Source organism: Daphnia pulicaria, chromosome 1, assembly GCF_021234035.1.
Source record: "Daphnia pulicaria isolate SC F1-1A chromosome 1, SC_F0-13Bv2, whole genome shotgun sequence".
Classification (NCBI taxonomy): Eukaryota; Metazoa; Arthropoda; class Branchiopoda; order Diplostraca; family Daphniidae; genus Daphnia; species Daphnia pulicaria.
In genome coordinates this window covers 28,612,412-28,626,941 of record NC_060913.1, presented here as the reverse complement: position 1 = coordinate 28,626,941, position 14,530 = coordinate 28,612,412, and the positions used below count along the sequence as shown (strand labels likewise).

Sequence of the window (14,530 nt, the reverse complement as noted above, 5' to 3'; positions counted from 1 at the left end):
CTCCTTTTGTACACACATCACAGCACACACTTTTATACATTCACAGCTATAGCTGTGCTATATGCGGCACAAAAGTTTAATACAACGACCCTTTTTTCTTATACATCTAATACCAATGCTCTCGCACTATTTACCTTTTTTCTTCTGGGTTTTTCCGAGATTTATGGAAGGCTCAACTCTCTCTCTCTCTGGAGGAAAAATATAGTTGAGATTTAGAATCTTTTGCACCGAAAAAGTTGATTATTTGTCTTTTATATGCCCAGTTTTATTTTTTAACCGAGTTTGTCTTCGTCTTCCCCCCAGGCTGCAAGTAAATAAACGTAATACATTGAAACAATAGTTTTTTTTTGCGTGTTGAAATCATTTAGATTTAACTGGATATATTTGAAAGGGATTTTCTGGAAATAATTGAAAGAGATTTGGGGGAAAATTGGAATTATAGAAATATGGCAACGTCTTTTGACAACCTGTTTCTCGCCATCACAGCTGTCAAGTTGACGACTGGTGTCGAAGAACAGTTTCTCATTTTATTCTGTTTATAAATATATATACTCAAAATGAGGTAATTATAATGGCAATTATAATTTTATTTTTCAAATTTTTGAAACATTTTCTATTATGCAGCGGCAGCGGTAAAGTCACTTTCAAGATCACGTTGACGTCCGATCCGAAGCTCCCTTTCAAAGTGTAAGTTGCCACCGAAAACTTTTGGTTTAGCTCTCGTTTTGAAACAATATGCCGTCCGTCGGCGAAATGGTCGATCGTTGTCGGGTTTTCCTTGTGGACATTCTGCCACAAGCGGCCGTCAGTGTGTCATGGACTTTGGAAAACGCAGAGAAGGCATTCAACTGGGCCAAGTACTGCCAGGACATGGACGATTCCCTGGCCAAATCGGGTCACATGCAAGAGCTGGAGGAGGAGCTGGTCAGGATCGGTGAAGCAACGGGGAAGCACTCTGTCTTCCAACGTGCCAACCTAAGGATAGCCCCTCTGCTGCTGCTGGAAGAGTTCCTTCGCAACCCAGACATCACGGAAGAGTCAATGCTATGGGTCATGAAGGCCATGAGCAATGTCTTCCCTCCAGAGAAGTTCCAGGCCATCTGCTCGAGTGCCGTAGAGAGGAAGTCCCTGTATGAGAGTGCCATCAGCTTGATCCAATCGGGGAAGGACAGCCAGACCGTTTCTGTGATGAAGGCCCTGATCATGAAGGAGGACTTGCTGCGAGATCTCAATCCTGTCACCCTGGAAGCCAAATTGGATCCGCTGCTGAAATCCGTGCAGACGACGGAATTGCTGCTGACAGTTTTCAGTTTGACTTGCGAAGGTCGGACGCTGCCCGAGGTCAGACTGGGCCAGCTGATGATTCAAGCCATTGAAACTCGTGCCCGCAATTGGCTGGAAAATTGCGCCCCGGGTGTGGTAGGTGGTGGTCGGCCGTCTGCCACGATCAGCGCCCTGTTGGCCGTTCCGGTAGTGCTGAGCCGCAAGGTGTGCGAAATGAGCCCCGATTTCCTCCACTCTTGGCTGGACATACTGGGCCTGCTGGCCAGCCATTTGATTCCCGTCTATTACAGCCAGGACCACGTTTGGAGTTGGCCCGGAGATGATGACGACAACCAAGGCGGAGTAGGCCAATCTTCCAGCGACAGCCGCTTCCGGGGTCTGTGGTTCTCGCTCGATCAATTGGTCCGTCACATGCAAAGCCTCTGCACTCCTCCTCCTCTTTGCATTGGGTTTAATGAGGATCACGTGACCTCGGAAGCTCGCCAGTTCCTCGATCGTCAGAAACAGTTGGCCGGCCTCTGCTCCATCTGGATGGAAGTGGAACAGCGATTATCGATCAAAACCCCCAATTAAAAATAACGAATATTCACCGACCTCCGAGCCATTCCGTCGTTCGCTCCTTTGTACAACCAAAACTTTTTTCTATTCCCTTTTTGTAACTAATGGTCATTAAAGTCAAGAATAATAGTTTGAATACATCAGCTATTAAAATTTAAAATTTTTTTTGGTTTTGTTGTTTATTAACCGGATGAATTTATTTTATTTTATTTCTTTAGGCTGAGCGTTCCGGAAGCCACGCCTTTCACGGCCGTGCTCAAATTCTCGGCCGAGGAATTCAAAGTCGATCCGGCCACGTCGGCCATCATCACCGACGACGGAATTGGCATCAATCCACAACAAACTGCCGGTCAGTTTCGTGTGTGAAAACATAACAATTTACGCCGATAGCCTTTTAACCTTTTTATTTCTTTTTATTTTATTTTATGGCCTTTTGGAAATAACATTTGAACCGATTGAACTGGTACCCCCCATTTAAAGGTAATGTCTTCCTCAAACACGGTTCGGAATTGAGGCTGATCCCTCGCGACCGCGTCGGTAATCGCATCTAAAAACTTAAAAAAAAAAATTAAACTAAAAGAAAAAAAATTAAACTAAAAGAAAAAATCTGAAATAAAAGTTTATCAAATTGTTTTTCCAATGATGTAATTCTTTTTTAGTTTTATTTTTTTAATTTTTGCGCCCTTTTTTGTTGTTTCGAAAGTTTAGAAGAAAAAGAGGCAAAATATTGAGAAAAAGACATTGGCACGGATACAGACGAGATGGGGGGGAGGAAAACAAGCTATGACGTAATCGACGCACGAAGAAAGCTCAATTTATCTGATAAGGGGAGAGCAACGATCACAAACACTCAAAAACTGATTAAAGACGAAAATAAAGACGTCGAGAAAACAAATTAAAGAGTTTTGGGTTTAGGGACACAAAAGAAAAAGAAAAAAATGGGAAAATTATTATTATGATTTTTAATTAATTTTACGTTTCCATTGGATATGATTATGACGCTGAAAGTCTAAGAAGAAGAAGAAGAGAAGCCATTCAATTGTTTTTTTCCTTTTTTATTTCCGGTTGATCCCCGCAAGCCATCCAGCTGTTGGAATGGTTCGTTAATTATCCTATTGAAAAATGGAGAGAAAATAATGAAAAAGATGAAATGGGAGTTGACGAGTTGATCCTTACCCATTCCGATTCGTCGACTCCGACCATTTCGTCCTGCTCTAGCGTCAGATTCACCTCCAGTTGAGAACTGATGGCCGCTTCCAGCTGTCGGGTCAGAGGGGAAACCAAATAAAAGAAGATTACAATTCATCCCCATTCGTTTAAGGATTTGCCATTTTCCCTTCCACCATCAGATAAAAAGAGGCTTTAGGGTGGGAAATAAAAATGGGGATTTCCGTCCGGAGGGAGCATTATACCTGGGCTCCTTTTTCACGCTCTTTGCGCGCGCTGACAGCGGATAAGAAGCCGCCGCCGATGCCTCCGCCGCCGTTGGTCACCGATACGATCGGCTCGACGATGGGAGGAGCCGTCGTGGCTGATGGCGTCGTCGACTGAGCCTTCAAACTGGAAACTGCAAAACGACCAAGGGAGGCATACAAATGGGTATTTATTATGTCGGCGCTTGGCGTCTCGCGAGCTGATTTGATGGGCGAAATCGAATGACTTACGCGTTTCCATGTCGTTTGGCTTGAGATCCATCCGCTTTGGTGGAAGGTTGGCGCCGCCAAACCACTGGCTGGCCGTCATCGTCGGCTCCCACAGCACTTTGGTGGGCGGAAACAAATCATCCTGGAAATAATCGTTCTGCAAATAAAAGAAATAGAAAGAATGATTTGAACTTTTCAGATAAGTTGGAGGGCGAATTCACCTTGACACGGGGAACTGTGAAAGACAGAGGCTCGATCGAATTGGATGTCAACGTGCTGAAACGGGCAAATTCGACATCTTTCACTTGACAGACGTGTTTTGGCATCAAAGCCAATCCCTTTTTGTTCAATTTTAATTCAAAAGTTTTTAAAAATTGGATTTTGAAATGAAATTTTTTAAAACTTTTACCTGAAGGGCTGTCGAACATTTGTGGTGGCTCAGCGGGAAAAGGTGCGGATGATCTTCCGACACTTCGTGACAATGAATTGTGGTGTCTCCCTGCGCAGAGATAAAATGAAAATAAAATTGGAAAATGATTTCATTGATGTTTGGTTTACCTTTCCGGTCAGGAAGAGTGTGGCGCTGTCCTCGTCGTAATACGGAATGAGTAGAGTGGGCGAGACGTCCAGGTTGAGCGTATTCAGCGAAGCGCTTAGATCCGTCGAGCGGAAAACGTACAAAAGTCGCTGCGACGACCTGCCAACCCCCCAGAAAAAAAGTTAACAAAATGAATTTTAAAAAGTTTTGCAATTTTTTAGTTTTACTTGTCAAAACCGGAGACCAAGAGAAATTTGCCGTCCAGGGCCCAGGTAACACGAGCGCCTTTGACGCCATTGGGTCCGGCACCTTGACGAATGGCCGTCCGGCCGGCACGGGGCTCGAATATGCGCACCTTGCCATCCTTGCACACCGAGGCGATATACGATCCGCACGGACTCCACGCCACTCCGAAAACCTTAGAAATAAAAAGGAAATTTGAATCTCAATTTTATTATATAAGTTGTCGTTGGTGGTGGTCAGTTACCTGGTCGGGATGGGGATCCAGTTGGATAGTGACGGATCCGGTCTGAATGTCCCAGACGCGGATGACGTAGTCGGCAGAAACGGAAGCCATCACGTCGTTGGCCAGCGGATGGAAAACGACGATGGTAATCCGGTCCGTGTTCTGGGCCACTTCCAGCATTTTGGCCGGCTCGTTGGACGATTCCATCAGAATTCCGGCGTCTCCGTCACCATTCACTTCCCAAAGGCGAATCCGTCCGTCGTCGCAAGCTGTGCCATTAAAAATCAATTAAAAAATGACGATTATAAAAGAAATAAACGATCAGTTGCCATACCGACGGCCAGGCGACGGTTGTTGAAAGGATCCCAGGCAAAATCCAGCACTTTGCACGTATTGAAAAAGGCTGCCAGGGGGCCGTCGGGTAGGCGACCGCCTTTCTTCAGTTCCAAAATAGCGATGCGACCGCCTGGACCGTTGAGCGGAACGGCCACACGTTCCGGATTACCTGAAATGAAATGAAAATAAAAGGTGTCAACTTTCGGTTGTTGATTAACTTCTTCCCACTAGAGAAATACCGTGGAAGCCGTTGCACTCGGTGGGCAGAGCGTTGTCAAGGCCGCGGAAGTTTTCCAGGTGAGTATTGCGCGGCATGACCGTGCCGTGGAGGTGCCGGAATTTGGCCACTCGACCTAATTATAAAAGAAAACGAATTTTGCCATGACGACGAGATGATATCAAATAGAAAAATGAGAAAAAATGGTCAAACCGAAAATGCGAGTGGCTCGTTTGGGGAGCGGCGAAGCGGCGACGGTGTTGGACGAGCTGCTGTCCACGACGCTAGTGCCGGACGACGTCTCCTGAACGGAATTGATGCGGTCCTGGAACATCTGCCGGCGTTGAGCTGTCGTCGGAACCTTGAACACGTCATCCTCTTCTCCATTCTTGGCCTGGAAAGTCACAGGTAAAAATTTTATTTCAATGCCAAAAACATGACAAATTGTGAAGCTTCAAATGGGTTACCTGGTTGACTGTGCGGTCGCTATCACTTCGCCTTTTGGCACTCATGTCCGTCAGGTTGCCGTTGGTGTTGTTTTCCTTCTCCTCGACCGTGGCAGACGGGCCGGTGCGCAGCGAAGACGAGCGTCTGACGGCCACGGGTCGAGGGCTGCTTTGATTCTCTGTCGTCCCCTCGTTGAATCTCGGCGTCGGTTTGGGGGCCACGAAAGGCTGACAAATTCAATGGTCAAATGTTGGTAAAAATGTCGGAAATTGTAGATATTGGGAAAAATACTTTGGCCATGATGTTGTTGGATGTTAAACTGCTCTCGTCGGACACGGTTTTTCGCGGTTTGGGTGTAGGCACTGTCTTGACCACTTTGACTTCCTCTTTGCGCTCGCTCAAAGGACCTCGGATGATCTGCACTCCCACGAAATTAAGTAAATAAAATGAGAAAAAGGAGGAAAATTAATTTTTTCCGTGTTTGAAAATATAAAAAAGGTGGGCAATTTTGATTTTTTACGTGGAGATTTTTCCCTTGCCAACGGCTTGGATCCAGGAGAATTTTCTCGACCGTGGCGTTGGTTCCAGTCATCCATTGACTAGCGTAGATGGGAGCTTCCGAGCCAGCTGTTTCTGGAAACAGATCGGCGTGAAATTCTCGGTACGACTGTGAGAGAGGCGATAAAAAGTTGTTAAATTCCAAACAGGTTTTTTTTACGAGCCCAGTGCGAGAGATGCATTTATTATTAGCTTCTACTGTATAATATTATTATTAGAATATATACCTTTCGTGGGACAATATATGATATGGGAACGACAGCGTTGGCTGTCAGCTGCAGGACGCGGTTGGCTTCGCCTTCCATGACTCGCAGCGCTCGTTTAGGGACTAGACAAGCACCTTTGCTTTGCTGACCCGTGTGCCTGCGTCGTATGACAATTAAAACAATTGAATAAAACTTAACGTATAAAATAATATCTATGGGAATTTTTTGAAATTACCTCAAACCTTCGGTGAGGATGGGATCACGTTCGTTCACCTCGTGGAAACCGATCGTGTTGTCGCCTTTGCCGGCCAGGAATAGCATTTGAGTATCGGCATCAAAGAGTGGGAGTAACAGCCTGGTTACATAGAAAAAGAGGAGTTAATGTGACATTCACAGCCGGGGGATTACCAATTTGGCACAAATCAAAGGCCATTGGCTAATGTCATTAGGCAAATGTACCCACCCAGTTGAGCTATCAAAGACTAGAGAGAATTCCACTTGAGAAAAGTTGCGCACATCACGAACAAAGACTTGACGTTGACGGCTCTGTTAATTCGATTTAAAAAGAATAATAAAAAATTTAGTATGTAGAACCACATTTCTTTAAAAAATAAACAAACAATCAATTGATTTTGTTGTTTTCTTTTACCGAATCGAAACCGGAAGTGAGAATACGATTAGAAGCCCCGAGCCAGGTGGTTACAGATTCGCGGTTACTGGAATGACTATCGGCCGAATGGGTAACCGAATTAGCTCTAGGGTCCCAAATACGAACTTTCTTATCTTTGGAAGTGGTCGCCAACACGCTGCCGTCCGCCTTCCACGACAGACTTTGAAAGACTTCCTCTTCGTTGTTCAAAGCTTTGTTAAAAACAAAAAAGTAGACACGTGAATGAAAAGGATTAGACTAAATGCAGAATTTAGTGGGTGAAACTTGACAAAGGCAGGACTTATACTCATGAGCTCTTGTTGCTTGTGAATGTCCCACAAGGTCATGGCATTTCCCGACGAAGTGGAGAGCAGAAAATCAGCGACGGGATGGAACAAGACGTTTTCTATTCGACGCTGATGGACGCGAGTCAGCTGACACTCGGGCGTCGTCAGAGTCTCTGACAATCCACACTCTGGAATGCTCCACAATTTGACCTTTTTTTTTCGTTAGAAAGAAATGGGAAATGACATTCATAACTGTCAAACAAAAGAGTTGGCACGAAAGTTTTGTTACCATGGAATCTTGGGACCCTGTAGCCAACAAACCATCGTCGAAAGGAGAGAAATCCAAATCAGTGACTAAATCGGAATGAGCATGAAGGAGTGGATAGTTTTTGGGCTTTCTCCCTGTGTCGTTGAGTGGAATGACATACAAGTTGCTCCCTGCAGACAAATCATTAGTCACTGATGTTATCGATTGAAAAGATCTGAATTACTGACCTGCTACATCAGCGTTGAAGGCCATGAATGATGCTGAGGCCTTGATAACCTGTCCATTGATCTGGTAGGAACCAATGTTGAGGTCTCTGACCCACTCATCAGGCTTGGGCACCTTTGGGGCAGCATTCTTGTATTTGGAAGCTTTAAATCTCCACGACATTTTTCAATTGTCACTACGAGAACAAAGCAGATGACGTTACTCAAAAAAATATTTCAAACTGAAAAAAGTAGTAGAGCAGCTCTTTCACAATGGCCGGTATATTTTCACATTACACAACTGACGTGAAACCGATTCAAAACACACACAAAAGATGACAGGCTGAATGCCGCGTAAAACTTGAATTTAAACGTCTCGCTGCTGGCAAAAGAGACTGGAAATTACTGAAAAGAAATCTCACCTCCTCACCAGTATATATGACTACTTTTTTTTTTTTTTTTTTAATAATAGGTGTTGCTATGGACGCAGCCGCGCGGTGGCGCGGGGGTCGCTAGCATTGGACTGGCGTCCATTATCACCACCAGGGTTGATACAGGGCTTTTGTTGTGTTTGGCTTTTGATGAGTGTTGCGATTTTGGCGAGCTGATTGTGATTTTTTGGACTGTTTTCGTGAGGTAAGATGAGATTAAGTATGATTGACTGAGATTTGGGCAGTGGGATTGATTTGCAATTGTTTACAGGTGAAGATCATGTAATATGATGGATTTTTGTTGCGAAGATGAAATGGACCAGCATGTTTCTTATTTCCATCTGTGTGTGTTTGCTCAGGGATGAGTTAAAGCCGAGTAGGTTGCTGCTGCTCCAGGTAAGGTTGATTGATTTGAAGTATTCTTTAATTGGGGTGTATTCTGATTCGTGTTTTATGCAGGAGGTTAGGATATGGTCAGAGTTCTCAAGTTCAGGACAGCCATGTCGACAGAGTGGGTCAGTGTGCATATCCAACCTGTTGATGAAGGCATTTAGCCTATTGTGTCCTGATCTTAGACGGTGTAAAGTGGTGTTGATAAGTCTGTTCTGGTGGTGAAACCAGTCCACGATGCCAAGGTTTGTTTTGGAGGTTACACTTGGTTTGCCACAGAGTTTTAGATAATTGAGAGTCGATATTGACCATTTCTTTTTGTACAGGGAGATGACCTCGTTGGGAGTGAGAATATTCCGGATGGAATTGAAGAGGGGAATTTCGTCCATGTTACTGGCCAGTTTGTCAGCCATCTCGTTTCCAGTGATCCCGATATGGCTTGGGATCCAAGTGAGATATGTCTGGGTGCCGGATGCTTTTAGAGCCAAGAGGAGGTTCCAGATTTCAAGGAGGATCGGGGTTTGAGTTAGTTTGGTGGTGGCGTCGATTGCTTGAAGGGCCGCTTTTGAATCACAGAAGATGTAGAGTTCGTCTGGGGTGGAATCTAGATGGTAGCATACTTCTAGGGCCTTTTGGACCCCATGTAGTTCAGCGGACTGGATGTTCGAGCCTTGCGAGAGGTGCCATGCCTGTTCAATTTGAAGGGAGGGGAAGGTGAGAGCGCAGGAAGTGGCGTCGTTGTTGACAGATCCGTCGGTGTATCCTAAGATGGCGGTTGGGCTGATATTTGCTGTCAAGTTGTTGAAGGTGGCACGGGCTCTTTGAGGGTTGGCGGATGCTTCAGCTTTTTTCATGGGGAACCAGAGCGATTTGTAGGGGGGGACTGCCCAAGGCGGAGGTGGTTTGAGCTGGTTTGCGTAGTTTGGGCTGACAGTGAATAGGCTGTTTGAGTGTTTCAATGTTTTTAAGTCCTTAATCAGAGTAGTGAGGCTGGGGACGCTGCGTGGTGGCCAAGTTACGGGGTGTAGGAAATGGTGTTGAGCCAGCTGATAGTTCGAGTGGGTGGGTTTGTAACTTAACTTAATGAGGTACCGCGCTGCTAGCCAGTGCATGCGGATTTTGGATGGTTCGAGCCCGAGTTCCGAGTATAGGATTTCAGTTGGGGTGGATCTGGTAGAGCCAAGGATTTGGCGGAGGATGCTGCGTGTTGTTACATCGATTTTTGAGAGGGTGGAGTTGCTGGCTCCGCCATAGGCTAGGATTCCGTAGTCAATTTGGCTTCTAACGATTGTTTTGTAGAGGGTAGTGAGTGTGTGTATGCTGGGGCTTTGTTTATGGTGGATGAGGATGTTGAATAGGTTTTTCTTTTTCTGGCATCTGGATACAACTTCATTGATGTGGGTTTTCCATGAAAGTTTTCTGTCGAAGTGGACTCCGAGAAACTTTGCGGTTGCCGACGGGGGAATGCGCCGGCCATGGATGAATAGGAGCGGGTTTTGGGGATTTTTCCGTGAGCGGGAGAATGTGAGGAGGGTGGATTTTTCTGCTTGGAATTCTAGACCCCATTTCTTACCCCATTTGTACAGTCTGTTGAGGTAGGGTTGGAGGATTTGCTCTGCTTTGTCTGCATTTTTGGCCGTCGTGTAGACTGCTACGTCGTCTGCAAACGTCTTAGTCTTGACTCCTGGGGGTGGCTTTGGGAGGTCGCTCATCATGACGTTGAAGAGGGCGGGGCTTAATACTGCCCCTTGTGGAACTCCTTTTGAAAGGGTACGGGGTTCAGAAAGTTGGTTACCTACTCTTACTTTGGCAGTTCTATTGGACAGGAATGATTTGATCCAATGTAGTAGGTTCCCTTTAACGCCGAGCTTCCCCAGTTTGTAGAGGACTCCATCTGTTGAGGTGTGGTCGAAAGCTTTTGCTATGTCGAGGAAGATGGCATAAGTGGGTAGTTTGCTGGCGAATCCCGTAGATACGTCGTTCTCGAGGGCGATGATGTGGTCTATGGTGCTTCTATTTGGGCGGAAGCCGGATTGGTTGGGTTGGAGCAGGTTTCTGGTTTCCAGGTGCCAATTAAGTCGGGTGTTGATTACTCGCTCCATTATCTTGCTGAGACAGGATGTGAGGGAGATGGGGCGATAGGAGAGTGGGTCAGTCGGTTGCTTGCTGGGTTTTAGGATTGGGACAATTATTGCTTCTCTCCAGTCCTGTGGTGCGAATCCATTGAGTAGGAGGATATTGAAGAGGTGGCGCATGTGTTCTCTGTTGTCGGGTGACAGGTTGGCGAGCATCTGATTGTGTATGAGGTCTGGTCCTATGGCTTTGCTTTTTAGGTTTTTGAGGGCACTGCTGACTTCGGTCGGGGTAATGGGGGAGTTGAGCTGAGTACTGTCGGTAGATTGTATGGCGTTCATGATAGATGTCTTTAACTCTTGGTTGCTAATCTGGTGTATGTTTCTTCCCCCTAGGATGCTTTCCATTAGAAGATCGGCCTTTTCTTTTGGATCGGTGACTGGGACGTTGGAGCTCGATATGAGGGTTTGGCCAGCGGCGGAGTCATTGAAGCCTCTTCCGGTCATCGATTTGGTGAAGGACCAGAGCTCTTTTTGTCCCTTCTTCGGGTTGAGATTGGTAATAAATTTCTCCCAGGCAGATTTTTTGGCATTAATGATGACTCTTCTTTTTGTTGCTTCTTTTTTCCGCCAGTTTAGCAATTTTTCTTTGGAGAAGGGGGAGGATCTCCATTCTGCGAGGGCTCTTCGTGCTTCTTTGACATGCGCGTGGCACTCTTCGGACCACCATGGTTTTATTTTTTCTGGGGTGATGCGGTGGGTGGGTTTGGTCATTTTGAAGAAGCTGTGACTGGTTTCTATCACGGAGTTGTAGAACAGGTCGTAGGCTTCTTGTGGGTTGTCAAGATCTGCAAATCCCTTGTTGTTGAGGTTGGCCGATATGGTAGCGTTCCAGTCATGCCAGTGGTCGTCGTTTATTAGCCATTTCGGAGGGGGGATGATTGGGTCTTTTGGTGAAAGTCGGGTTGTGGTAATGACGGGGAGGTGATCGCTGCCCAGGTATGGGCCTAAGGAGATGGAAGCGTCACAGGCGATGTCTGCGGTGGCGAACATTAGGTCGATTGTGGAAGTTCTGTTTGTTGATGGGTGGATGTATGTACCTAAGGAGTGGGGAGTGATGAGTGTGGCTTGCTGTGATTCCAGGAGGGCGCTGTAGATGGACTTGCCACTTTTGTTCGGAGGAGAGTGGTGGCTCCACTCTCCATGGTGAGCATTGAAATCGCCGCCGAGGAGGAAGTGGTTGTCTCTTTCAATTAGTCTGCTGAAGTCTTCTTTCGTGCAGTCGCCCTTTGGGCAGTATGCTGAGATGATGTCGATCGGGCCTAGGTCGTGGGTATGGATGGAGATGCCGACTGCTTCAATAGAATCCGAGTTGGTGATGTTGAGGCTGGTAAAGGGGATGGACTTGTTGATGAGGATGGCTACACCTCCGCCGTGTCTGTCTGCTCTGTTCTTGTTGATTACGTTGTAGGATCTAAATTTGACAGAGAAATTGTTATTCCAGAATGTTTCGCAGACAAGGACTATTGAGGGGGTGGATGTAGAGAGGAAGTTGCGGAACTCCTCTAAGCGAGCCTTGGTTAGTCCACGTGAGTTCCATTGGATACAGGTGATATTAGGCATTGTTGGTTTTTGTCTTTTTGGCTGAGTCGGCAGTGGTGGGTGTTCTGGAGTGGGATGGAGAAGCGTAGTTTCTTCTGGTTATGATTTGGGATACGGGCTGTGCTGCGCGTTTGATGCTGGCTGGGGTAGACTCCATGACGTCGTCTGCTGGGACCGCTGGATGGTGTGCTGTTATCGGCGGGAGCCTGGTGGTAATGAGGTTCACTAGTTCGTCGAAGCGGCCGGTGATGGATTCTTCCAATTTGTCCAGTCTTTTGTTGGTGTAGTCGGTGTCGGCGGAAATTTTGTTGACTTTTTCCTCGATGGGGGTTATGGTGTCACGTTTGAGGGCTGTGAGCTCTTCTTGGAGGTTGCGGATATCCGTTTTCAGGCGGGTGAGCTCCCCTTGTGGTATTTCCATGGGTGTGGGTGATGTAGGGTGGCGAGAGGTGACGGCGCTGTACGTTTTGCCTATCTGGGAGCGGGCCTCCTTGATTGAGATGTCGTTATCTATAGAAAATTTGATTAGAGCAGATAGGTCCAAAAAGGCTGGGCACGTTTTGGAATCTGAGAGGTGATCTGGGCTGGAGCAGTTGACGCATTTTTGGGAGCAGAGCATTGATTCATCATGAGCATCTCCACATTTTCTGCACTTGATGTCGCTGCTGGTGCAATGATTCTTTGTGTGCCCTAGTTTCCAACATTTTGAGCATTTGTATGGGCTGGGGTAGTATGTGGAGACTGTGAAGCTGAGAGCTACAATGGTGATATATGACTACTTGACTACGAGAAAGACAGTCAAATCTACAATGTAAATAACCTCAAGACACAAAAAAGAAAGCAGCCGACTGAAACCACGCCCTCCCATATGACTCTGGCTTTGTCGTTTGTCCGCGATGTCACACAACGAAAAGAGAGGGCGCTGGCACCAATAGCTACAGATGGTTCTGCATTTCATGTTGTGCGGAGTTGCATAACCCTATCTTGTTCTGGGTTCATTTTTTCAGAGTGATAGATGATAGAGTATGGTGAAGCGACGCTGTGGGAATTCTCCATAAGGCTTCGTCAGATGTTTTCCAGCATTTTCTCAAAGTTCGAGATCACGTGATTTGCAGACAATATGCAGGGCTGCCACCACGCGTAGCCTCACTGAACTACTTTGCTCCGAAAAAAGGGTTATTATTAGCAATTTTTAGATAATCTATAAGCGAATATCAGTCTAGTAGGTAGAGCGGTTGATTCACAAGAAAGTTGTCCTGGGATCAAAAAAATTTTCCTTGCTTAATCTATATTTTTAAAGCAAAATAGATGAAATGCCTAGATTCTGTAAAAAATGCGAGTTTTTTCACATTTTTTAAAACAAAATTTGAATTTGTTTTCTTTGGCAAGGACAAAAAAACGAGTTCAAACATGTTTGTGGAAAAATCCGCAAGGAGTCACTAGCGCATAAAAGGGAGACTGCTCGGACGAAGCCTTATGGAGAATTCCTACAGCGTTGCTTCACCATACTCTCTATCACTCTGATTTTTTCGTGCGTGGGCATGGGCAGACAGCAGACCTATAGAGTTGGCTAACGTCCGAAGTTGCCAGTTCGATGAAATTGTGATCCCTACTGGTTTGATTAAAATCGATTAAAATTGATTGGATACCAAACCAGTAGGTATCACAATTTCATCGAACTGGCAACTTCGGACGTTAGCCAACTCTATAGAATACTCAATACTAGTCGAGACTCGAGGGTTATTAATTTTTAACCTCGGACAAAATGTAAAATGAAATTTTTTAAATGAGCTTTATTATTGTAGTGTTCAAGATGTTACATACAAAACCCACCGTGAAAATATGAAATATTTCTGTAAAAAATCGAAGTTTAAATTCAAATTTTGTTATTTTCGTAAAAATATAGTACTTCTAATTAGAAATAAATTATAAAAAAATTTCCACGTTTTTTACGTCTTTTACTTTAAAACTTATAGTCTGGGAGCTGGGTGACCAAAAAATGATTTTTGTTTAGCAAAAGGTTTGAGGCTAAAATGTGGTTAGGGGGGTATGACACACACGAAAAGCCACGTCTGTCGACTGGCGGCCGGGGCGTTCAAGCATGACGCGATCCCGAAGTCGGCGGGAACTGTAAAAAAATGTAACTTTGTTTAGCAAGCCCAAATTTTTCTAGGAAGCAAGCTAACATTATGTCGATTAATAATCCCGGTAGACAGACGTCGATATCTGAGCCCTTAGGGGCAACAGACGTCGGTGTGTAACGGCTTTTCACGAACTGTCAGTCGTTATTTGATACTGGCAACGCTGTTTCGGATACCGGCAATACTGTATCCAAGGCGCTTATTTTTAAATAACTGGCGTTTCTTGGGGAATAT

General features: G+C 45.5%; 3 protein-coding genes across 4 annotated transcripts; 2 read left to right on the top strand and 1 right to left on the bottom strand.

The window, feature by feature from the left end:
• The first annotated feature begins 455 nt into the window (after positions 1-455).
• On the top strand, positions 456-2,474 carry LOC124320188 (ubiquitin-fold modifier 1). Of its 2 annotated transcripts, XM_046782871.1 has the most exons (5): positions 456-562; positions 625-687; positions 2,061-2,191; positions 2,323-2,396; positions 2,431-2,474. In XM_046782871.1, the coding sequence occupies exons 1-4, from the start codon at positions 558-560 to the stop codon at positions 2,391-2,393; spliced, it is 270 nt and encodes an 89-aa protein (XP_046638827.1). In that variant the 5' UTR covers positions 456-557; the 3' UTR covers positions 2,394-2,396; positions 2,431-2,474. The 2 variants fall into 2 exon arrangements, with proteins under 2 accessions (XP_046638827.1, XP_046638826.1); XM_046782870.1 differs by having other exon boundaries at positions 2,323-2,474.
• A 166-nt stretch (positions 2,475-2,640) lies between these two features.
• Positions 2,641-13,043, bottom strand: LOC124320186 (coronin-7-like). The gene is made up of 24 exons (XM_046782868.1): positions 12,927-13,043; positions 8,083-8,098; positions 7,685-7,857; positions 7,479-7,627; positions 7,210-7,399; positions 6,903-7,114; positions 6,717-6,799; positions 6,489-6,608; positions 6,275-6,410; positions 6,010-6,156; positions 5,781-5,906; positions 5,510-5,716; positions 5,256-5,436; positions 5,065-5,178; positions 4,824-4,994; positions 4,511-4,758; positions 4,251-4,441; positions 4,044-4,182; positions 3,895-3,984; positions 3,707-3,823; positions 3,507-3,642; positions 3,255-3,409; positions 3,019-3,102; positions 2,641-2,954 (listed from the first exon to the last, which is right to left on the bottom strand). Exons 3-24 carry the CDS (start codon positions 7,842-7,844, stop codon positions 2,946-2,948), a joined length of 3,165 nt encoding a protein of 1,054 aa, XP_046638824.1. The 5' UTR covers positions 7,845-7,857; positions 8,083-8,098; positions 12,927-13,043; the 3' UTR covers positions 2,641-2,945.
• LOC124320187 lies at positions 8,108-12,054 on the top strand. The gene is made up of 6 exons (XM_046782869.1): positions 8,108-8,296; positions 8,363-8,487; positions 8,551-8,726; positions 8,808-8,936; positions 10,950-11,112; positions 11,193-12,054. The coding sequence occupies exons 3-6, from the start codon at positions 8,719-8,721 to the stop codon at positions 11,472-11,474; spliced, it is 582 nt and encodes a 193-aa protein (XP_046638825.1). The 5' UTR covers positions 8,108-8,296; positions 8,363-8,487; positions 8,551-8,718; the 3' UTR covers positions 11,475-12,054.
• Positions 13,044-14,530: the final 1,487 nt, after the last annotated feature.

What these genes read in the sequence shown, in the direction of transcription:
- LOC124320188 (XM_046782871.1), top strand. An exon ending in CCGAAGCTCCCTTTCAAAGT is followed by an intron (nt 688 to 2,060) that starts GTAAGTTGCCAC and finishes TTATTTCTTTAG; the next exon opens with GCTGAGCGTTCCGGAAGCCA. An exon ending in CAATCCACAACAAACTGCCG is followed by an intron (nt 2,192 to 2,322) that starts GTCAGTTTCGTG and finishes CCCCATTTAAAG; the next exon opens with GTAATGTCTTCCTCAAACAC.
- LOC124320186 (XM_046782868.1), bottom strand. Translation starts at nt 7,844, where the DNA reads ATGTCGTGGAGATTTAAAGCTTCCAAATACAAGAATGCTGCCCCAAAG. An exon ending in CTTCAACGCTGATGTAGCAG is followed by an intron (nt 7,628 to 7,684) that starts GTCAGTAATTCA and finishes ATTTGTCTGCAG; the next exon opens with GGAGCAACTTGTATGTCATT. An exon ending in ACGAGCCACTCGCATTTTCG is followed by an intron (nt 5,179 to 5,255) that starts GTTTGACCATTT and finishes TTTTATAATTAG; the next exon opens with GTCGAGTGGCCAAATTCCGG.
- LOC124320187 (XM_046782869.1), top strand. An exon ending in TGGCTTGGGATCCAAGTGAG is followed by an intron (nt 8,937 to 10,949) that starts ATATGTCTGGGT and finishes TCTTCCCCCTAG; the next exon opens with GATGCTTTCCATTAGAAGAT. An exon ending in CCTTCTTCGGGTTGAGATTG is followed by an intron (nt 11,113 to 11,192) that starts GTAATAAATTTC and finishes CCGCCAGTTTAG; the next exon opens with CAATTTTTCTTTGGAGAAGG.